General features: G+C 31.8%; 2 protein-coding genes across 2 annotated transcripts; one reads left to right on the top strand and one right to left on the bottom strand.

Moving 5' to 3' along the window:
* The first annotated feature begins 19,072 nt into the window (after positions 1 to 19,072).
* Positions 19,073 to 19,851, top strand: LOC135958437 (uncharacterized protein DDB_G0271670-like). The gene is made up of 2 exons (XM_065509340.1): positions 19,073 to 19,081; positions 19,153 to 19,851. Exons 1-2 carry the CDS (start codon positions 19,073 to 19,075, stop codon positions 19,849 to 19,851), a joined length of 708 nt encoding a protein of 235 aa, XP_065365412.1.
* A 3,609-nt stretch (positions 19,852 to 23,460) lies between these two features.
* On the bottom strand, positions 23,461 to 24,911 carry LOC135956743 (nuclear speckle splicing regulatory protein 1). The gene is made up of 2 exons (XM_065507309.1): positions 24,848 to 24,911; positions 23,461 to 24,787 (listed from the first exon to the last, which is right to left on the bottom strand). Exons 1-2 carry the CDS (start codon positions 24,856 to 24,858, stop codon positions 23,587 to 23,589), a joined length of 1,212 nt encoding a protein of 403 aa, XP_065363381.1. The 5' UTR covers positions 24,859 to 24,911; the 3' UTR covers positions 23,461 to 23,586.
* Positions 24,912 to 25,619: the final 708 nt, after the last annotated feature.

The following is a 25,619-nucleotide window of genomic DNA, read 5'->3' as shown; positions in this document are numbered from 1 at the left end:
TCGCATCCCACTAAGCGACCAAAAGGGTCTTCAAGGATAATATCTAAGCTTTTGTTTGACCTAAAAAAAAAGATTAAAAAAGGGTCCATTTTGAAAAAAAAAAGTCAACAAAGTTTTTGATTTTGCAAAAAAAGTCAAAAATTTTATGTTTTGAGTTACAAAATATTTATTTTGATAGATATCCCACTCGCATCCCACTAAGCGACCAAGTAGGTGTTCAAGGAAAATATCTAAACTTTATTTTAAGAAAAAAAAAAAAAATAAAAAAAAATAGCGTATTTTAAAAAAAAGTCAAAAAAGTTTTTGATTTCGGAAAAAAAATATTAAAAATTTTTTATTTTTTTTTTAAATATTTTTTTTCGAAAGATCGAAGAAATAGCTATCTATACTATTTGGAACACATTTTGCTAAGAACAATAGGTAATAAGTTACATGGATAAGAAAAAACCCCTGTTTGACCAAATTGTCAAAATTTTACCCCCTATAACTCAGAGAGTTCTCGACCGATGTTGTTGAAAAATTGTGTCTGAGTTACTATCCAATAGAGCTAACCTTGGTGCAAATTTCATCCCGATCGGAAGACATCGATTTCAAAAGTTGGTTCACTTGACATGAAATCCCCCATATTTAAAATGTACAACAACCACAGAATTAAATAGTCACTCAATGTTTTTTATACACGTTTATAAATTCTCAGAAATACAGACACAATTTATAATGTACACGAATTCACTTGAAAAACAGCACACTTTAAGGCACTCAGTTGATGTTTATTCAAATAGCGTCTCTGATAAACTCACTAACGACTGCGACCTCTGCCACTATTTATAACACTGCCATCTGCACTCTAGATTTCTCTTTAACTGTCTAGAGGTTTCTAATACATACGCCATCTGTGGTGTACTTTCTACAATGTTCTTTAACTGAATATTCGAATTCGAATATACGGTCGCATCAAACAGCGTTGCCAACTTACGATCAATGATCAACTGAAAGCTTTTATTCAATGTTAATAATGCCCACAGATATGTTACAGTTTGCTATTACAACAGTGTTATTTGAAAGCATTAGGCTACTTTAAAATCAGCCGTTAAAATCGTTATATTTGAATTCAAGAACAATTTCGTAATAATATATTTACAGAATATATATTGTATTATTATAAGAGAAAAATCTGTCACGTACGGTATGTCACGTACGATATTAAATTTTATTTATTATAAAATCATCCAAAGATTGTTTTTATTTAAATATGACGGATTTTATAAAGGAAACATATTTCGTTTAGTGTAAAAAATTAAGAAAAAACATAATGCCTCTCACTATTCGAAAATTTTCGCCCGTTTCTACATGTACCTCAAAATGACTTCCGTTTTATGTCACGTACGATATACCCTTATTTCGCTCGATATTTTGGACAACAATGTTTCGAAAGAACTTTTTATTATTTTAAAATATAGTACCCTCTGAATGGAACATAAAGACCAAATTATTTTTCGGATAATCTTATTTTTGCTAAATCTATTCCATTCTATAGGCGTACAAATGTCACGTACGATGATATGGAATTGCCCAATTGCAGCTGTTTTCCGCTGTTAGATAAATTGAAAAAAGTGGGCGTGGTCAATTTTTCATTCAGTAAAAATTTAAATTGGATAATATGAAGATTTTTTTTAAAAAATAAGACAAATCGTTGCAGCCGTTTTCAGATTTTAAATAAATCGAAAAAAGTGGGCGTGGTCAATATCCAATTGTCTACATTCCAGTTCCACTTAATTTTAGACGAATATAAGCTTGATACTAATTCAGATTCTCCTTCAGCAAAATCAAATGGAGTACGATAAGTCTCAGCTAAAGAAATTATAAATCAAATTAAAGCTATAGGAAATATAATAAACAAAAACCAAATTAATATTTGATAATTTATAGAAAAATAAAAGTAAAAATCATGCACTATAACGAAAAGTTAAAAAAAAATCTCAATCGGTCCAGCCAACGAACGAAATTGGAGTTTTATTATATAGATATCAAAGTAATTATGACCATTTGAAATAGTAGACATATGAACCGATTTATTTTCTCATTTTTTTTTTGCACTTTAATCTTTTAAAAATGTTCTAAAATGTTCAAGAAATTTCATATTTTTTTCCGCAGCCTTTAAATTTTCTAATAAATCTAAAACAAATGTAATGAAAACTTAATGCCTCTTTCTTTTTTTTTGTATGCTTAAAATCCTCCATTTAATCTAAAAACCTAGAAAAAAATATCATGATTTTTCTTGTTGTTTAATGGAAAAAATGGCCAAAATTGTTTTAAACGAGAACACAAAGGAGAAAAGGAAGAAAGGGAAGAGAGCAGAGGCAAGGAAGAGGAGATTATAGTTAAAAGTTTTCGTTTTTTGGTTCTTTTTGCTTTATTGATGATTTGTTCTTACTCGTGTGGCTTTAAGTAAAATTTTATATATTTTTGTCGCTAATGAAAGAAAGGATTAAAATAAAAATTCGTTGATGCTGATATTGATGTTGTTGTTGTTGTTTTAGTTGCTTATTCAATAATCCTTTTCAATTGAACGAAAACAACTGATACTAATATGTACTTAATACAGCCAGTAGTAGTTGTAGTAGTAAGTGCATCAGTGTCTGTCCAAAATGGTAGTGGACAGAACTATAATGCATCCATCCATCTACTTTCCTATATAGTTGTTGTAGGTTTTAAATCTCTCTCATTCACTTAATACCGATAAACATTTTTTTATATATATTTATTTTAATAAAAAACAACATCGGTTCGTTTTACAATACAAAAATTATCAACGACAGAACAAGAGAAATGAAGAAAGACGAAAAGGAAGTAGAAAACGTGCCAGAGGAGAAGAAGAAAAATTGCCAGAGGAACCTGAAAAAATATGTCGATGGTGGCAGAATTTTATATTTAAGCTCACTTTTCATCTGCTGCTTGGTTTCAGTTCATATTTTTGTCATTATCATTGAACGAATAAAAAAAAACATTCCACTGGCAACAAAAATTCCATTTAACAACTACAAGTCGATGTCCTTTGCACAGTTTTTTTTTTTCTTTTGTTGTATTTGCAAAATGATGATGGTGAGCGATAATAAAAACAAAGTGATAAGTTTTTGTTAGAGAATTTAAAATTGAAAAAGGTAAAAAAAGAAAAACACATTTAACAATGCATTTCGAACGGCATGAAAAATTAGAAATTTAGAACAATGAAAAGTAAATCAGTTCATTTAAAATACAATATTAAATGAACTGTTTATTTGAAATTCCAAGAAAAATTAACCAAATAATTTTAAATGCCCTAAAAGGAGAACTGGTTCATAGAGAATAGCTTGAAAAATTATACTATTTATAAAAGAATAGCATGAAAAATGCACCGAATACTCAATAATAATAGCGTTTAAGAAGATCTGCTTCATATAAAATAACAAAATTGACCACGCCCACTTTTTTCGATTTATCTAAAATCGGAAAACGGATGCACCCATATGGCAAGCATTTTTTTTAAATGTTCGTAGTAATCCAATGACCACGCCCACTTTTACGCCCAATTTGTTTGATATAACTAAAATCGCAGAACGCCTGGACAGATTTGGCTATTTTTTTTTAAATCTTCACAATAATCCCCAAAAGTTTTTTACAGAAAGAAAAATTGTCCACGACCACTAGTACGCCCACTTATCAAATACTGGATGATACTTTTCCGAAGACTTCAAGCGAAGCAAAATATCTTGGCGTAATTTTGGCCTCTAAACTCTCGTGGAAACGTAAGTCTGCTCTACGACTTAAACCGTCGAGCGGACTGAAGCATGATCGTATTGGTCACGGCGCCATCCTACAAAAGATAGGCAGGCAAGAAACAGACTACATAGTACCTACACCGAATTTTGATAGAACATTTAGGATCAGAATACCGATAAGGGATGATTGGGCCACGAACTCTGTCCTAAGGGACGACGTGATCTCAATCTACACTGATGTTTCAAAGAGAAAGAGGCACGGGCTTGGGAATTTTCTCCGATGAACTGGACCTTTTGTTGTCTCTTCGAATACCCGATACCTGCACCTTGGACAGCCTTGCATCAATCAAGGCTCTTAGCTCTAACGTTATTAGGTCGAAATGTCTTCTCAAATGTATCCAATCACTGGCACAACTGACACAACATCACGTCGAGTTGATTTGGGTTCCAGGACATGAGGTCATCCGGGTTAATGAAGTATCTGATGAATGCGCAAACAGCGGGTCGTCCCTAGACGTAACTCTTGCGCAAAGAGATATTCACACTCCCTTGGTGACCGTATCGGTGGTCAAATATCATCACTTCGTTGACTGTGTAGAATATCCAGAATGTTCTGGCCCACTCTGACAGAGGATAGGATCAGAACTCGTTTGTCTCTTAGTAGTAATTCGATTAGGTTTCTTACGGGTATAATCACTGGGCACTGTATGATTGGACACATGTCAGAACGTATGGGTTACCCACGATATAGCTATTGTAGAAGTTGTTTGGATAAAGAGGAGCCTTTTTCATGATCTGGACTGTTTCAGATGTTTGTCACTAGTAAATATTATCAGATTTATTAGAAGTACCAGTTGGATCTCACGAGGACCACAAGAATAACATAGTCAACGAAAGTAGGGAAGGAATCTATTCTCCCTTTAAGTATGAATTCTCAGCATAAGGGAATAGTATTTCTTAGGCTACCACAATAAACCACAAGGCCTCCGTGTGACCTCGCTAACTTGCGAGTAAACCACTAACCTATAAAATACATCTGCAAATATGTATGCAACCAAAGGCAGTGACATGGCTGAGTTAGTGGGGAGAATTCCAACAATGAAGTCACTCAATTGGAACTTGTTCCCGAAACCCGTAGTTTTTTACGCAACACACGTTCTTCGGCAAGGGCTCATCAATTCTTTGTCGACTGGACAGTGGATCGCACAACACATTACAGAGAAAATTGGTTCTTTAGTCGTACTGTCCGTATGTGGAATAAGCTTCCTCCTGAAGTCTTTCCTGTCACTTTCAATATAGGAAAATTAAAATCTAATGTCCACAAACACTACTCCCTCTATCCTCCCTCCCATAACCTAGTTCCAACACAATGATTTGCATGAGTAGGGGTCATCACCTGAGTGCTGGTCCAAGAAAAAAAAAATAAGCCGCTATGTTAGCAGTAACTTTGCAATTTGGAGCGTTTTTGCATTTGCTATTCATGAAAGACATCCAACTGTTGTTCATTTAGCCGTACATCTGGAAAGTGATCAAAGAGTGTAGTTTACTGAGGAGAATGTATTATAACGAATTGATCGATTGCCATCTACAATATTGACCAGATTTTTTGAAATGTGCCAGGAATGATGACTTTTCCCGAACGCTGATGTACTTGGAATCAATCGTCAAAGAAATTTCAACGGCGGAAACAAGGAAATCCAGTTCCAGGTTTGTCCCATTTTTGTCTAGCGACGCATCGAACAAAACAATGAGTGTTTCAATTTCCAACAAGCTTAGTTAGAGAATAACACTCATTGGGAATACCCCTCGGATATGCTGAGCTTTCTTCAAATGGTCATCAAATACGAATATTGTTTTCAATAATTATCTCAACATGCTTCCCATCCAAAGCGACTAATTTGTGGAGCCATGTGTTATGATATTTTGATCAGATGCGTATTAGAATATCAAATACAAATTTGCAACTGAGCGAAAAAATTTACGACGACACTTTTATATTAATTAAGGATATGTCATTGATGATGTCGAGAGTTGCGAAGCGAAAAACAAAATGTTTGCGATGCCTTGAGGGAATCTGTTTGAAAAAACGTTCCACTGTTGAATCCACAACAAAAATATGCGTACTACACTCTAATGAAAGTTGTGAATGATGGAATTGGAGTTCTTTTTTTTGAGTCTTTTTATCGCGAATGATATTGCACTCGCACTTGCTTCATCAGGAATTGCAGCTAAGTTGTTGGATGACTGTCGAACTGCTCATTCAGCACTCGAGTTGCCATTGAATATGCAAATCAATGAAAATCCATTGCAACATTTCCAAGAACATTGCGATGACCAAAGTTTAACAGCAAAGCAAACTGATCGTTTGGGATGAGTGTACAATGGCGCATAAAAAGTCTTTGGAGACTTTAGACAAAACGTTGTAAGATTTACGAAACAAATCACAAGTTTTTCCAAACAATTGCAGGACATTGGCAACGGCAAAATCCCGGTTGACATTTTGACCGTCTGTATTCAATTTCCCGTCGCTTTCTGCCAGTTCACGAAACAAAATCCCAACTCATCCGAAAGGTGTTTCCAAACATTGCACAAAGTTACAAAAATCATGATTGGTTGAGAGAATATTCTATATTGGCTGCGAAAAACATTGATGAAATTGCCGTCGAATGGAAGACGTACAACTATCCAACCGAGTTTTTAAACTCGCTGCAATTATCCGCATTACCGACTCACACTCTCCAACTGAAAGTCTGATCGGTAATCATAATGTTACGAAACATAAACCAACCACGTTTTTGAAATGTCACCCGACTTGCGGTAAAAAAAACCAATACTTAAAGGAAAGTACAAAGGAGAAGACGTTTTAATACCACGGATGCCAATGGCTCTGACCGACATGCCATTCTATTTCAAACGCTTGCAGTTTCCGGTACGGCTTGCATTCGCAATGTCAATTAACAAATCTCAAGGGCAGTCATTGCGTGTTTGCGGCATTAACCATGAAAATTCATGATTCTCGCATGGACAATTGTATGTCGCGTGTTGGAATTCCATCAGCATTATTAGTTTACGACGGTTTATTTAGTATACAGTATTGGCCATAACTAAAGCCCCCCCCAATGGATTTTTTCAAATCATAATTTTTTTGATAAAAACTGCTTTTTTTTATGTATTTTGTATATATTTTATTAACTAATATTGTTAATGTTCATTTAATATTCATTTAGTAAAAGATAATTTTATTAAAAATTAATTTAAAGTGATAAATCATATAAAAACTCAAAACGCAACGGACAAAACAAAAGCACCCTCTTATAAGAGGGTGCTTTTGTTCTTAAAAATTTGACTCGGTACTGCATATTTGCAATGTGATTTATCGGGAATCTTAAAAATTCCAAAAGATAAAAATATAGGAAGACGTAGTGTGCAATATTTAAGTTTTATACAGTTTATTGTGAAAAAAACAATGACAAGGAACAAGTACTCCAGTATATTTAAAATTAAAGTTATTGAAGACTGGAAGACGGGCTTATCACTACATGAATTTAGTAAAAAATATTCAATTAAAAGATCAGTTATTTCCAGACTCGTTTCAAAATGTTTTAAGACTGGTCGAAAATCTCCCGTGCATTCTGGAGGTCGTTCGCGAAAAAAAACACGATATTATGATTCCTTGATCAAAAGAGCAATACAAAAAGATCCTACAGCATCTGCTATTCAAGTACGAACAAGTTTAAGATTATGCGTTAGCGAAAGAACAATCCGTAGAAGAGTAGTAGAAGCCCGATTATTCAGCTGACGACCAGCAAAAAAAACATTTCTATCAGCTAAGAACAAGAAAGCTAGACTGAAATTTGCCAAAGCCCACATAGACTGGAGTGTCCAAAAATTAAAGACAGTACTGTTCCCTGCCGAATCCAAATACAACTTAAAAAGTACCGCTGGAATAAGGCGTGTACGCAGACCAGAAGGAGGAAGACTGAATCCTAAGTATTGCAAAGGAACAATTAAACATGGAGGAGGCAATGTAATGGTCTGGGTTTGCTTTTCTGGTCAAGGATTTGGGCCAAATCATAAAATTTATGGGATTATGGATCGGTTCATGTACCGTGATGTATTGAAAGCTGTAATGTTGCCTTATGCCAGTGAAGAGATACCAATTATAGGGAGCTTCCAACAGGATAACGATTCTAAGCACCCCTCCAAAGTTTGTAAGACTTGGCTACACAGCAATAAGATTCAAGTTCTTCATTGGCCTGGTCAATCTCCCGATCTCAATCCTATTGAGAACTTGTGGCACATTGTTAATATGAAAATAAATCGTGAAAATTGTTGAAATAAGGATCGGAAATTTTCACGATTTATTTCATGCCGTTAAAATAGCCTGGGAAGGAATATCGAAAAACGCCATAAAAACATATTATCTTCTATGCCAAGAGATGTTCTTGTGCCATCCAAAACAAAGCATTTGCAACAAAAAATTAACAACAATTTTTGTTTTATGTTTTCTCCGTTTCATTTTCTACCTTAAAATATTTTTTGATTTTAAGTTACCTCTTATAGAAAGATTAATTTTGAAAGTATTTGTTTATCAATACTTAACATATTAACAAATGAAAATAATACATAATAGATATTTATAACTTTGATTTTATACAAAAAAATACCATATGAAAAAAATTCATTGAGGGAGTGCTTTAGTTATGGCCAATACTGTATGTATATGAAAGCGGAACCGGTTTATTTTGAATAGCACGTAAAATTAGCCGGTTCATGTAGAATAGCGGTCCATGAAAACGGAACCGGTTTATTTAAAATATCATAAAACGGAACCGTTTTATTTAGTATAGATGAAAGCGGAACCGGTTCATTAGAATAGCATTAAAACGCAATCGATTCATTAAGAATAGGATTAAAAAGGAACCGGTTCACATGGAATAGCATGAACACAGTTCTTCAGAATATAATGAAAACGAAATAGCATGAAAATCAACCCGTCCATTTAGAATAGCATTGAAATTGAATCCGTTAATTTAGAGTAGCATGAAAAATTAAACCTTTTCGTTTAGAATAGCATGAAAAAGGAACCCACCACTTTAGAATAATATGAAAAAGGAAGCAGTTTCTCTAGAATAGCATGAACAAGGAAACCGTTCATTTAAAATAGCATGAAAAAGGAAGCCGTTTCTTTAGAATATCATTAAAAGCGAAGCTGTTTCTTTAAAATATCATTAAAAATGAACCCGTTCATTTAAAAAAAATTAACCTTTTCATTTAGAATAGCATGAAAAAGGAACCCACTACTTTTGAATAGCATGAAAAATGAACCCGTTAATTTAAAATAACATAAAAACTGAAGCGGTCTATTTGTAATTGCATTCATCTTTGTGTTTACCACGTTATAAATTATTATTATCCTTCCGTTTTGTATGCCAAATGTCAAAATTAAAATTGTAAATTAAAAACAAAATTTATTATGCAAAGAATTTAATGATAAATTAGTATGGATTTCGTTTAAAAAATTATAAATATTTTTCATTACAAAACCCAACTCCATGCTAGCAAATGATGACTGTTTTTAATTGAAAACAAAATAATACAACAACTACAACACAAGACCAAGTAAATCTGCAGTATGTACTGACAAAGCAAAAAAAGAAATCAACAAATCATACATCATTATCGTCATCAACAACATCGTCGTCATAATTATCATCAAGAACAGCAACAAATTGTAGCGTAGCACCCAATATCAGCAGCACTGCGACTCATTAAATTGCAAAGAACAAATAGTGAAAATGAAAACAATTCAGGCAACAAAACCAACAACAATAACAACATGTAGCAAAATACACAACAACAAAAATCACTGCACAAGTAGCAGCTGGGGTATTACGGTAACTTTAGTTTGTAGCAATAACAACAACATGGTCGTATACTCAACAAAACAAAATGGAGTGAGAAAGAGGAAGAGACAAACAAAATAAAAAAAATAACAGTCAACAGCAGTCAACAATAAACATCAAATGAAATGAATGTGACAACATCAACAGAAACAACTATTACAAATGTTTATATTATTTTTGTTGTAGCTGTTGTTGTTGTTGATGATGATGCTGCTGGTAGAAAACTGCAGCATAAATACTTGATGGGTTTGTGTGCGAGTGTTTGCGCGAAAATAAAAATGGTAGTCAGCATTTTCATTCACAATGTACCTGTAGGTTTGTTGGTTTTTGTTTTATTTTTCTCTCATTTTTGTTGTTTTACGAAAAATTACGTGCCAGCAACCTAGATTTTTGCCATCTAACTAAAATAAAGCAACAAATACTAAGGATTTTACTTAAAATTCTTTTAAAAGCGACTGACTATGATGATGATGATCACAAAATACTTTAGTAATATTTAGTGGGTTTTTGTTGTTATTTATTTTCTGTTTTTTTTTTTGTTAAATTGCTGCCTAAAGTTGTTATTGTTGTTACTTTTGGGTTACTGGATGACAGTTGACTGTCAGCATGAAAATATTTTTAGGGAAAAATTTTCTTAAATGGAACATTAGTTGTAGTTTTTGTTCGTTTATTTCATTATCAGTGTAGTGTAGGTAGCAGTGAGAGTTTTGTTTTTATTTTTCTAAAAATTAAGGAATTTCTAAAGAATAATTTTGAACACATGTTTAGCTTAGTTCAAGGACATTATACCTACATACAATTTATGTACATATTTACATGTGTACAGCATCTGCATTAATCCTTTAAAATAACTGTTTATTTAGTAATGGCCAGGTAAAGAAAATTCAATATTATTTTAGTGGCCCTGAGATTTATTAAGTATTTTCTTCTTAAAATAATCTCAGTTGAAAATAAATGAACTCGTAAATTATAAAATGTTCTTTATTTTGTAGTTTTCTATTGGGTGTATGAGTTAAAAATGCGAGATTTTTTCAAATTTTTAGATTTTATTTTGAAACATTTATACAATCAGCACAATCATGAATAAAATATCCGCGGGAGTTTTCTCCCTTTTCCCATTTTTATACCCTTCACCTTCGTGAGAAGGGTATATATAAGTTTGTCATTCCGTTTGTAATTTCTACATTTTTCATTTCCGACCCTATAAAGTATATATATTCTGGATCCTTATAGATAGCGGAGTCGATTAAGCCATGTCCGTCTGTCTGTCTGTCCGTCTGTCTGTCTGTTGAAATCAGTTTTCTGAAGACCACAGATATCTTCGGGATCCAAATCTTCAATAATTCAGTCAGACATGCTTTCGAGAATTTTGCTATTTAAAATCAGCAAAATCGGTCCACAAATGGCTGAGATATGAGGAAAAAACCAAGACAACCTCGATTTTTGACCTATTTTTTTACCTATATCTGGATTACTAAGACATTAATATAGACAATATGGATAGCTAATGATAGATATTTCAAAGACATTTGCAACGACGTATATAAGACCATAGTAAGTTGGACCTACAATGGGTCAAAATCGGGAAAAAAAATTTTGAACCCGAATTTTTTTTTTTTTTAAAAAAATTGAAAAAACCAAAAAAAAAATTTTAAAATTTATAAAAAAAATTTTTTTTTAAAATTTAAAAAAAAATTTTTTTAAAATTTAAAAAAAAAAATTTTTAAAATATAAAAAAAAAAAAATTTAAATTTAAAAAAAAAAAATTTAAAATAACAATCGAAAATTTTTTTTTCCAAAAAATTCAAAAAGCAACTGGAAAAAAAATTAAATTTTGTTTACCTAAAAATATTTAAAATTTTTAAGTATAATTTGGTGAAGGGTATATAAGATTCGGCACAGCCGAATATTGCACTCTTACTTGTTTCTATTCAAATTCAATGTTAAAAATGGGAAAAGGAAAAAACTCCCTCTGATTTTTTATTCATGATTGGGCTGAATAAAAAGTTATTTAATGTATTGGCCATTGTTTCCCATCTTTCTGGCAACATATGGATTCCAAGCCAAAAGAACTGCTCATCTTTTGAGACCAAGAACGAATCAAGCCAATATCGGATACTCTGTTACAAAGTGAAGCGTATCCCAGAGAGCGATCTGCATCGATCGAAACAAATAGTAGTCGAACAGGGCAAGGTCTGGACTATAAAGCGGGTGAGGCAAAAATTCCCAATCACTTCAGATATTGCAACATGTGGCCGAGCGTTGTTATGATGAAATATTTCGGTTTCTAGCTGCATATTCTGGGCATTTTTCGGCCAAAGCTCGCTTCAAATGAATCAGTTGAGTTCGGTACAGGTTCCCTGTGATGATGGTCTGGTCAGATTTCAGCAGCTCATAATAGATAAGACCCTTTTGCTCCCAACAAATACAGAGGATTGCCTTAGCGTCCTGGATATTTGGCTTTTGCGTCGATTCGACTGGACTTCAAATACGATCTCTTGCTCTTCGGGTTTTCGTAATGGATTCATTTTTCATCGCAAGTAATGATTTGGTGCAAAAATGATTTTCTTTTATAACATTTAAGCATCATTTGACATACAAAATCGTATTTCAAGGTTTCTCGTCTTCAATTCGTATGGTACCCAACTTCCCTGCTTTTGGATGAATCCTGCTGCTCGCAAACGTTTTGAAATTGCTGCTTGAGTAGCTCTCAATGATTTTGCAAGCTGTTGTTGAGTTTTACAACAACCTTCATGGAGTAATGCCTCCAATTCTTGGTCTTTAAACTTAATAAAACTTGACTGGCCTGGGCGATATTTGTCTTCCGTGTCGAAAGTTTTGAAATTGCTGCTTGAATAGCTGCCAATGATTTTGCAAGCCATTCTTCATGGAGTAATGCCTATAATTCTAGGTCTTCAAACTTGTATTGCTCGCCTGGGCGATCTTTATCTTCCGTGTCAAAAATACCACTTCTGAACCGAACAAACCATGGAACACATTCACCATAAGCTTTGGTGAACAATGGGTGTCCTTTTTTAAATTAAAGAAGTAAAGCAAAACTTCCCGCAATATGACGCTTTGTTGGTACAAAATTCAACATTTTTGATGCAAAAATATACTTTGTTATTTGCACTATAATATTCAATAACTTAGTGAAAATTAATAACAGATTCATTGCCTTTCAAACTGACGTATAAGTTATTAATGAAAAAAAACTTTCAACAGATACGTCATTTATTCTAAATCCCTGATTTTTAAGTCATACACCCAATGTTCTTGTTGTTTCCAGAGTTTCGTCAAACACTGGTATTTTGGAACATTACCGATAAATATTGTGGAAGATACAATTATTTATCGACTCCAAATTAAGATTCATCAATCTGAATATTTCATATTTTAAAAATTTCACCTAAACTTTTATACTCTTTCCATAATTTCCTACCATCACCACCTAATTATATGTATATTTCTCAACAAAATCTCAAATGAACCCTTCATTCAATATCATAAAATAAAGATAAATCATGACAAAACAATTGTTTGTGACACAATCATAATGCATTCTCGATTATAAGATGAAACTTTTACACTTTCTTCATTTGGCACGTAAGTTTATTTCAAAACAAAAACAACAACAACAACAAACATAAATTGAGAGATAAAACCCTCATTAAATTAAATGCACGAAAAACCCAAACTATTTCTTTTGAAATTAAAGCACCTACAATTCTTTAAAAAGTTAATTCAAAAGAAAAAAACTAATACAGGATAAGGATAATATGTTTGTATGTAAGTAATATTGGCCTTGAGTTATAAAATAGTTGGAGCGTTAAATCTTTCTATCTATGTAGTATATAAGAGAGTAACGTAACTGAGTGACGAGACTGATTCAACAGTCCACGTTTCCCTCTCCCTATGTAAATCCACTAAGGAGAGATTTTTGGAAATTTTAGAGGGTAAAACCGGGTAAATAGGTAACCTTTAATTTTCTAAACTAATATCTTGTTCAAAACAGGAATTTGGTACTTTTTTTAAATTCGTATCTTTTAGGGATGAAAAAGAGTAAAAACTGTATTTTGGTACTTTTATTATAAACATAGAAATATGTAAATTTGAAATCGTATTCTTTAATTATTAAAAAATAACAAAAAATATAAATTTGGTACTTTTTGGTAATTCGAACAATTAAGGGGTAAAAATTGTATTTATTTTTGGTACTTTTTTTCATAAAATAATATTTTTCTATAACTTGGCATAGATATATGAATATCTTATTATGACTCCCACAACGATACTGATATTTATTTAAATAAAATTTGTATAATTTCAAAGGGGACAAAAAAGTACCAAAAAGGGGTAAACCGGAAAAATCATTTTATTCGAAATATCAACCCAATTTTAAAGATTGTGTCCTACTGTCATAAAAAACTTAACTGACGGGCTATTATTTGGTACTCGAAGGTGATCCAAATCAATATGCGATCATACCTCATATTTTTTTCTAAAAATCGATTTTTAGTATAAAAAAACTCAAATATCTTAAATCGTTAATAACTTCTCAATCTATGATATTCATTTATTATACCAAAAATCGTTAATAACTTTGTAAATACTGCGATTTTAGGGAAATAATAATAAAAAAAATCAATTTTTAGTACAAACAAGTAAGAGAGCTTTATTCGGCTGTGCCGAATCATCTTATATACCCTTCAACAAATTATACTTTAAAATAAAATTTTTAAATATTTTTAGTTAAACAAATTTTCAATTTTTAAAATTTATTTAAAAATAATTTTATGACAAAAAATGTTTTTTTGTTGAAAAAATAATTCGGGTTAAAAAATATTTTTCCCGATTTTGACCCGATTTTTTTCCTTACATCTCAGCCATTTGTGGTCCGATTTTCTCGATTTTAAATAACAACCGAACCGGATCTATAGCGTATATATTGATGTATGAATCATGAATATAAGTTATTTGAGAACTACAGAAAGTTGATTTCAACATACAGATGGACGGACATGACTTTATCGACTCCGCTATCTATAACGATCCAGAATATACATATATACTTTGTGGGGTCGCAAATGAAAAATGTAGAAATTACAAACGGTATGACAAACTTGCATATAACTTGACGGTTGTTCTAGACTCTAGAACTCTAGAATCTAGAGTGAATGATGGTACTTTTGTAATATTTAAATTTATTAAACTTTTCGACATAAAAGTAAGCTGATGCGTATCAAAGTGAAGTTAGAATAAAACATAGGGAAAACTAATGGTACTTTTTCGTTCTTCTAGTGGTACTTTTTATATATTGCACCTAGAAACATGAAATAGAGCCTTTATGGTTCTGAGTGAATGAGAATACATAGGGGGTAATTATTAGTACTTTATCTTTATTCTTCTTTACAGTCTAAAAAGGAAGATCAGGACAATGGACTTTTCAATGTTCTTATTTGAAATCACGCAGACAAATACAAATTACACTTTCGATGGCAATAAATGTCATAAATATAATGGTATATCCTACCAAAAACTCGTTTTTAATTAATAAAAAAAAACAATTTAAAAAATACTTCCATAGTTTTACTATGATTGGTGTAGCGAAGCGAATCGGGTTTTGCTAGTATTGTATAAATTTTCAAAATATAAACACAACACGTAAGTGGGTTTGTTTTTATTTTTGCTTTTATTTTAAATTTGTACGTTTATTAAGTTTAATTGAACGCTCAGGAAAATAAGTTAGAAGTTTAACTTTAACAATCTATTTTTATTTGCAATAAATATTTTTTGGAAAGCTTAGGGGGGAAAGTTAATTGTTCTTAGTAAATCAATTTATTTTAAAAACAATATTAATTGAACTACATATTTGGAATTCAAAAATAAATTAACCGGTTCATAAAGAATATCATGAAAAATTGTCCGAGACGTCCCGAAGTATTCCTAGTCATCATATCATTTAGTTATCCACAATGTTAGAGATCTGCTGAAGCCGGCTGAGCCTGGCCGACGATGTATTTTAAAAGCCGGCTCCAAAAAGTTTAATTCGGTTTGAAAATTTCCGATGTTCTTGGTATAAATTCCTTAAGCTACGATACCGCATACACCGTAATCGGCACCGAAAAAAGTTCGTTTCAGAAATCGGCAACGAAAATTGGGAACCAAACGGCACCGATCAGTAACGAAAAACCTGTCATTTGGGGCCCGATCGAAAACAACTTCAAGTAGGTTGTTTTCGGTGCTGTTGGAACGAAATTTCAGAAACGAGACGGTGACGAACAGCAACGTTTTTCAGTTTTCGTTATCGGCGCCATTTACGGTGTATGCGGAAACCCAGCTTTAGTAATTATATTTAAAATGAAACAGCTAGAAATCTAATGTCTTGTTTTATTACAAACATGACAATTGAATCTAAACCCCAACCATAAAAGTAACTTTTTTAAATTAAATGTTTTTTGATCTTGAATTTCAACCGGATTTACATGACAGATATAATTTTGCGATGGTTGAATGTGTAAAGAGAAATCATAGTTGATTTTGATTGTAAAATTTTTAGTTGAAAATAAATTTGATTCAACTTAAATTAATGATCAGTCGTCAAATAGTTTCAATGTTATTTCTATTTCTATGTTTATTGGTGTTTAAACATAGTATAGCAAAAAAGTACCAAAATACAGTTGTTGACCGTTTTCTACCCTAAAAGGTTTTTCGTGTTTCTCTTATTCTTATTCTGTAGTAAGCCGAGGAGATCGGGGGTCATCTAACAACCTTCGTTGGTCAATGAAATGTTTCAAGGTTAATTTTTACAATATGGAAGTAGGGACAAATTCAGACAAACTCGAGAGAATTCACTTATTATACTGAGGGTCGCAGAGAAGATTTAATAGCTGAAAACAGCACAGCCTAACTCACTGTATGAACTACATCAATATTCTCAAATCGACACTGGCAATATTTATATAAAATTTGCTTCATAGGATACGGAGTCACAGCGAGGAAGAATCTAATCATAATATAAAGATAACGCAAGAAAAAACAAGATCAGCGGAAACGTATAAAATTGAGGACATGTTCGTCTAATGTAGAACTTACCAAAGAAGCACAGTCTGATACCGAATCGCATAAAAGTTGGGACCTTTATAGAACCTTCAAAAAACTTGGAAAGAACTTCCGGGAAACTATTGAGAAATGCACAAGAAGAGTAGAAAACCCTCAAATCTGATTGAAATACTACTCCAAACTTTTAAACGTATTGTCACAGACAACAGATCAGGGGAAGCGTATTAAAGTGAGGTTATGACCGCTTAACGTAGAACTCACCAAAGAAGCACAGTCTGCTCCTGAATCGCGTAGAAGTTGGGACCTTTATAGAACTACGAAAAAAGAACTTCCTGGAAACTATTGAGAAATTTACAAGGAAAGTTGAAAGCCTACAAATCTGAACATATCGATATTTGAGTGAAACACTACTACAAACTTTAAAACGTATTGTCACAGACAACATCTGTACATGTTTTAGTCACTATAAACGGAGAGATATATCAACCAATATAATGATAATTCCAAAAAAGTCTACTTGACTGATTGCAAGCACTCCTCTCTCGTAATGACTCAGTATGGAGATCTAACTATTTCTCTATGCGTACAAAATGTTCTATATTTAATAGCTGTGTGAAGTGTGTGCTGAGTTTCTTTTCCAAATATCTTGAGTAACCAATGTCTGTGGACTTTAAAGCACCATACTCCAATAGCCTTCGAAATCAATATGTGAAAAATGCATTATCAATTCAGGATGATATCAACAAGGCCGACCGATAGGAACCTTCAAGGTAGCCGAAGAAGAGGCCGCCCTAACCACTTCGAATTTTTGTTTCTCAGTAGCTTATCCTGTCAGTTCAAGTTTTTTTTGTAGTTCTATCTAACGAATGACTAACCATGTGGATCCTTTCTGAATTATTCGCATTGCATCGATCTTTAACTGAACCGCACAAACAAAAGTCTAAAGGGATCAAAACGCAGCTTCGCCCAGGCGGCTGATAACACGATTATCAAACATAGTTCGCAAAATATCGATCTCACGAATTGCTCCGACTATATTAGCTTTGAGAGTGTGGATCGTTTCTGGATTATTCGCATTGCATCGATCTTTAACTGCACCGCACAAACAAAAGTCAAATCTCAGATTCACATAGCATTGGTCTTTAACTGCACCCCACAAACGAAGGTATAAAGGGGTCAAATCGCAGCTGATAACACGATTACCGAACTTAGTAAACAAAAGATCGAACTCACGAATGGCTCGAACGATATTAGCTTTGAGAGTGTGGATCGTTTCTGGATTATTCGCATAAGATCGGTCTTTAACTGCACCGCACAAAAAAATGCTGAAGGGGTCAACGCAGCTTCGAGGTGGCCAATTGACATTGACAACTTAGTGCTCAAAAGATTGATCTCACTAATGGCTCGAACGATTTTAGCCTTGAGAACTTATTGAGCAAAATATCAAAAACAGCTTCCCCAGGCGGCTGATAACACGATTACAGAACTTATTGAGCAAAAGATCGATCTCACGAATAGCTCGGACGATTTAAGCCTTGAGAATGTGGATCGTTTCTGGATTATTCACATAGCATCGGTCTTTTACTGTAGCAGCTTTGAGGTGGCCAATTTACATTGACAAGTCGGCTGATAACACGATCACCGAACTTATTAAGCAAACGATCGATTGTTTGATGAGCTGTGTGACCATCCTGCCATGAAACCAACGATTATCCAAGTTCTGTAACGCTTGACGTTTTTTTTAAATTAAAAATTCGTTGTATTTGCCAATAATGTTAACAATATAAGAAAAAAACGCCCCGGAATTAAATTGTATTAAGCAGGACGAATTTTCTTCAGAATCTAATCTATCAGTCTTTCTTTGAGTGTATATTTAAACCAAGAAGTAAAGAACTTCAAAGTGCATATGTGTATCAAGACTTCATGTAATAAATATTAAAATTCCTGCAACTAAAACTATGACAAAACTGTAAAAGGAACCCCCACACCACATTGACTAATTAAAGCAGCGCAATTTTGTCACTAGGTTTTACCTTTTTGCACATAGTTTTAAATTACTAATACAGGAATTCCAAAGAATTTTACAGAATATGATAATTTAGGTTATAGACAAAACAACAAATATACAAATGAGCAGAAATAAGCCAAAACAGATGCTAGGGAATATTAACAGGGATTAAGATTCAGGATTAAGATAAAATGTGCATACCTGAAGCTAAACCTTTTGGCTAAACATTTTACCTGGTCTTAGTATAAAATTCAGGAATTTAGGGAAATATTAAACAGTATCAATTTGAAACTCTAAGAGTTCATAACAATTATTTAAATATAGAAGATAGAAAGAACATGAGAGTGGTAAGTTAAAATAAGATTTTTAAGTGAAAATTAAAAAAAAAAAATATTAATAAATCTTTTTAAATTTGCAGTTGTTAAACTTAATAGTAGTGGCCTCACTGCTGGGTACTTCGTGGTGTGGCCTGATTTTACACAACATACGTGATGGTCTACATTCCAAACTCTATGGTCATGGTCTCAATGGCCAGGGCAATCCAAATTCTCCCATTATCAATATAAACAATCAACAACAAGTGGTACAGCAGCAGTCAGCGGTCATGCCAGCAAGTCATCATGCACCCTCAGGTCCACGTGGCGATTATGGTTCTCTGCCACTTGATCATAATGCCTATGGCTCTAGTATGGATTCAAATTTCAAAGCTGGTGGCTCAAAGTATGGCCTAACTCCTTATGGTCATCATGGAGATTCATCATATTATGGCACACATCATCATATGGGTGGCGGTTTTCGAGGTGAAATGGCCAGTGGCATTTCATCTCATCAAATGATGAAGCAGGAAAGTTATAAGCGTCCTGATGGTCCCAAGTTCGGTTATCATCATGACAACAATATGTTTGGCAATGCTCAGGGTTTGAGTGCCAACAATAATGATGTGCCCTTATATCCATCCACCTCCTCCTCCTCATCAAGTTCATCGGCATCATCCGCGTCAGCATCATCATCATTGGGTACGGCATCTTCATCATCTGCTAGCAGCAGTAGCAGTGCCAGTAGTTCAAGTTCTGGAGGAGTTGCTGGCGGTTTCAGACCAAGAAGTCGTCGTTATTAAGCTGATTATATGTAGCTAAAAGAGCTGCCAAAAAATGGGTTCCCATAATAATAAGGTTTAAAATATGACTTCTGTCCAAAATCTGTAAATCTGACTACTATGGGGAAGCAAAAAAAAACTAACCTAACAATATTTGTGTACCCCTACTAGCCAGGTTTGCAATGCGGCTCTGCTGTTTTTGAAAATTTTAAATCTGATTAATATGGAAACCCAAAAAAAAATATACTAACAGGATTTGTGTGCCCCTATTAGCCACATTTACAAAGCGACACTGCTTTTTTTTGAAAGTCCTGTCAAAAAAAATTGTAAATATGACTAATAGGGGAATGCAAAACATAAACATAACAAGATTTGTGTACCCCTACTAGCCACATTTACAATGCGGTACTGCTTTGTTGCAAGTCCTGTCAAACAATTTATAAATCTGACTAATATGGGAACGCAAAACATAAACATAACAAGATTTGTGTAGCCCTACTATTAGCCCAGTTTATAAAGCGACTCTGCTGTTTTGAAAGTCGTGTCAAAAATGTGTAAATGTGACTAATAGAGGAATGCAAAAAACAAATACTAACAAGATTTGTGTAGTAGCCGCGTTTACAAATGATTTTTTGTAAGACCTGTCAAAAAATTTGTAAAACTGACTAATATGGGAACGCAAAAAACCAACATAAAAATATTTGTGTTCCCCTACTAGCCCAGTTTACAATGCGACTGACTCTGTTTAATTTTTAAGTCCTGTCAAAAAATTTGTAAAACTGACTAATATGGGAACGCATACAACAAACCTAACTCAATTGTGTACCCCTACTAGACCAGTTTACAATGTGACTCTGTTTTTTTTTGTAAGACCTTTCAAAAAATCTGTAAATGTGACTAATATGGGAACTCAAAAATCAAACATAACAAAATTTGTGTACCCCTACTAGCCACATTTACAATGCGACTGTGCTTTTGCTTTTGAAAGTCCTGTCAAAAATTTGTAAATGCGACTAATATGTGAATTCAAAAAATAATACTAACAAGGTTTATGTGCTAGCAACGATTACAAATGTTTTTTAAGTCCTATCAAAAAAAATTGTAAATCTGACTAATATGGGAACGCAATAAAACAAACATAACCCAATTGTGTACCCCTACTAGCCTAGTTTACAATGCAACTCTGCATTTTTGTAAGTACTTTAAAAAATTTGTAAATGTGACTAATGCAATAAAAATCTACTAACAAGATTTGTGTACCCCTACTAGCCACATAAAAAAATTTGTAAATGTGACTAATATGGGTAGACAAAAAATATAACAAGATATAAAAAAATACAAAAAAAAAATTAAAAAATAAATTACATATTTATAAACTAAAATTAAAATTGTTTCATTGAATTTTGAGGAGTTAAATTAGGTTCTGCATAAGATTTTAAGAAAGTAATATAAATTCTTACTTATAGTAAAAAATTAAGATTAAAAATTCATAAAACCTAGAAAAATACTGTTTAAACAAAATTTCTCTTAAAGGGAAATTTTCAAATATAAGGAAAATTGTTCAATATTAGAGTCAATTGTTATTTAATGTTAATAGATGTTCTTTAAATTAAATAAAAATAATAAATTCTCTATTTAAATAAAATTTCTCTTAAAGGGAAATTTTTAAATGCAATTGAAATTTATAAAATTGTAGCAATTTTTAATTATAGTAAAAAATTATTATTAAAAATTAATAAAACCTAAAAAAATATTGTTCAAACAAAATTTACCTTAAAGGGAAATTTTCAAATATAAGAAAAATTTCCAATTTACAGTCAATTCCTATTTAATGTTAATATATGTTCTTTAAATTAAATAAAACTAATAAATTTTCTTTTTAAATAAAATTTTCCTTAAAGGGAAATTTTTAAATGCAAGGGAAATTTATAAAATTGTAGCAATTTTTAATTATAGTAAAACATTATAATTAAAAATTAATAAAACCTAGATAAATACTGTTTAAACAAAATTTCCCTTAAAGGGAAATTTTCAAATATAAGAAAAATTTCCAATTTTACAGTCAATTGTTATTTAATATTAATAGATGTTCTATAAATTGAATAAAAATTAAAAATTGTCTATCAAAATAATATTTCCCTCAAAGGGAAATTTCCAAAAAAAGGGAAATTTATAATATTATAGCAATTTTTTGCTTAGAGTAAAAAATTATTATTAAAAATTAATAAAACCTAAAAAATATTGTTCAAACAAAATGTCCCTTAAAGGGAAATTTTGAAATATAAGAAAAATTTCCAATTTTACAGTCAATTGTTATTTAACGTTAAAATATGTTTTTTAAATTAAATAAAAATAATAAATTTTCTATTTAAATAAAATTTCCTTCAAAGGGAAATTTTTAAAAAAAGGGAAATTTATAAAATTACAGCAATTTTTTAATTATAGTAAAAAATTATAATTAAAAATTAATAAAATCTAGAAAAATACTGATTAAAAAAAATTTCACTTAAAGGGAAATTTTCAAATATAAGAAAAATTTCCAATTTTTACAGTCAATTGTTATTTAATGTTAATGGATACATTTTCTACCTAAATAAAATTTCCCTCAAAGGGAAATTTTCAAAAAAAAAGGGAATTTACAAAATTATAGCAAAAAATTATTATTAAAAATTAACAAAACCTAAAGAAAACAAAATGTCCCTTAAAGGAAAATTTTGAAATATAAGAAAAATTTCCAATTTTGCAGTCAATTATTATTTAACGTTAAGATATGTTTTTTAAATTAAATAATAAATTTTCTATTTAAATAAAATTTCACTCAAAGGGAAATTTTCAAATGTAACAGAAATTTCGAAATATATAACGAAATTTCGAAAATTATAACATATTATTATTTACTGTAAAAAAAATGTTACAAATAAATTAAAATATGTAAATTTCTGATTTAATAAAATTTGCTTAAGGGGAAATTTTCAAAAATAAGAAAAAAACAAGAAAATTTATGTTTAAATAAAATTTCTTTAAAGGAAACATTTCAAATGTAAGGAAAATGTTTCCAAATGTAAAATTTTTAAATGTTTTGCCAAAAAAAGTTTTTTCCCATAAAAGAAAAAATAAAAAATTCTTTTTGAATAAAATTTCCCTTAGAGGAAAATTAATAAACTGATAAAAAAATTACTTAGGTAAGCTTTCAAATCCAAGGGAAATTTCTACAATGTATTGCAAATAGTAATTTATTGTTAGAGGCCATGAAAAAATCCGGTTTAAATAAAATTTACCTTAAAAGGAATTATTCATAATTTTAAAAAAACTGTATCGTTGAAACGGTGATAAAAAAGGACTTCGAAGAATTTATCTTAATCCTATTTAAATGAAGGGATGGGAAGGAAATATCTAAAATGTTCATTTATTGTTATTTAAAAACTTAATTTTAAGCAACAAGTTTTGTCAATAATTGTAACTCAGAACCTCTAACCTAAACCATAAACAAATTGTACTAAATCAATTTCGATGCAATTTTCCCCATTAAAGACACCCTGTTATAAGTCCCAACAAAAAGGTTTGAAAATCGACTAATCACTATTGTGAATGAATCACAATATTGCATACTGCAGGTAAAATACAAAAACAAAATCAAAGAAATGCATTTTATTTTCTTCTTTCAAATATGTAGTATATGTATGTATTTCTAAATCAAATTTGTAAAATGAAATAAATAAAAAAATATTACCTGAAATCTTGCTTATTTTCAAATATTTAGGCTTGATTTCTGGTTGCTTTACGTTCATAATATCTTTGTACAGCCGCCACATACACCTCACCAACTGTACGTTTACGCCATACTTCGGCTTTATCACGTTTGGGTTTTGGTGGCGGTAATTCCTCTTCTGCTAATAACTCTACCGAAGGAATGGGTAATTTTATCTCCTCTTTTATGGGCTTCTCGGTTTTACTATCTGTTTGCTCTTCCGGCTTAAGAGATTTTAAATTAAGAGCTATTGAATTAGAGGGTGTTTTGGAGAGTTTGGAATCTTCTGCTGCTGCTGTAGATTGCTCCTTACTGTCTTTAGGTATTTTGGCCTTTTTAGCCTTGTTTTCTTCATTTTCACTTTCAGATTCCGAAGAAGAATCATCTATGCTAAAGTCTGAATCGGCATCTATGTTATTGGTTAAATGTACTTTTTTATCTGGCTCCTCTTTCAAAACCGTCTCCTTTTCTTTTACCTCCTCATCATCTGAGGCTTGTCGTTTGCGGTATGCGCGTTGTTGTGGTGCTTTACCCGACTTTATGGGTTTATAGGCCACTCCCTCTTCATCACTGCCGCCAGCATTTGTAATTTCTGGCTGCAACTCGGGTTTCTTTATTTCTTTCGTAGTGCCCATTTTCTGTTCATAGAGATGACGATAGAAGCCGTCCAAATCATTTTGTTTCGTTACATCTCCTATAGCCTCCAAATAGTCATCTCTTTTATTTTGCTCTTCCAACAGTCGCATTTCTTCCAACTTCTTGCGATACGCAGAAGTAACAAATTGTTCTTTATCTTTGAATTCTTCACCCTCAGCTTCGCGCTCTTTTTGTACTTGTCTTTCTACTCTTAATTCATTTTCTAATTTACGCCTTTCTGCTGTTTCCATAAGTTTGGTAATGTAGCGCGCTTTTTTGGGTTCTTTACTTTTGACTTGTTTCTCTTCCTCACGCTTATTTTCCATTTCATCGTATAATTCATCATATTGAAAGATGGTGGGATCTTCTGCCAAGGCTTTTTCCTGCAAATTCTTAGCCTTACGCTTTTCCATGAGACTCGGGCCCATGGGAGCCTTCTTCATTTGCATTTGCGGCGGCCCATTTTCGTCCGACTCTGAACTGCTCTCATCGAAAATGGAAGGTTTAGTAAATTCACGTGCTACTTCCCTGGCAGGTGGTTTCTGTTGTTGTCCTGGAAGGATGAGACCATATCTGGATGCGATAAAAAGAATTAGTTTAGTATTAAATGCAAAAATTTATAAATTTTCTTACTGTTTTGACATTTTTTGTATTCGTTTTACTTGTTTACATGTTCTCAGCTGTTACAGGGATGTTTTCATATTATTTCCACAGGGTTGTATTTAATAGTATTAAATTAAAGGGAATTTTTGTTACATTTGTACAAGTATGGAGAAATCTCAAAAAATAAAATTTAACTGGAAATTTAATTAACTTGTGAAATAAGCAAAACATCAATTAAAATATTAACTAAGTTGACGTGTTGTTATAAATTATTATTTAGTTAAGAAAATATGTCTACAACAAACAAAAAAGTAAGTGCTTTTAATCATAATTAAAATAACAAATTACTTCCTAAAAATAAAGGTCTTATTTCAACTAAATTTTTAATTTTAGAAAAGATCTATCTATGAAACAAATTTTCCATACAAAATTAGTTCTATAAACCAAAAGCTTTATTATTATATTAAGTGACGAAAATTTGTCAACCGGAAGCGATTTAAAAAATATTTTAATTTGGTCTTAAATTTTCAAACTGTTGTCTCTCTTGCAAACCACAATTCAACCACTACCACCCCTATTTTGTAGGTTAACTTAAGAAAATTTTTTATTGTAAAAAGTCATGTGTTGTTAGTCATCCAGATTTTTAATTAGAATCATTACATTTCAGTCGAGTATGTAAAAAGCTGTATGAATTCTTAAATTTTTTCAACTAAAACAATATTCTACCAAAAATAGTTATCAAATATTAGACACATTAAAAAGAATATATTTTCTACATAGCAATACAAATGAAATTAAATGC

The sequence above is a fragment of the Calliphora vicina genome, chromosome 4 (assembly GCF_958450345.1).
Source record: "Calliphora vicina chromosome 4, idCalVici1.1, whole genome shotgun sequence".
NCBI classification, from domain to species: Eukaryota; Metazoa; Arthropoda; class Insecta; order Diptera; family Calliphoridae; genus Calliphora; species Calliphora vicina.
Note: the sequence above shows the minus strand (reverse complement) of the source record. Positions and strands in the feature narration are given on the sequence as shown.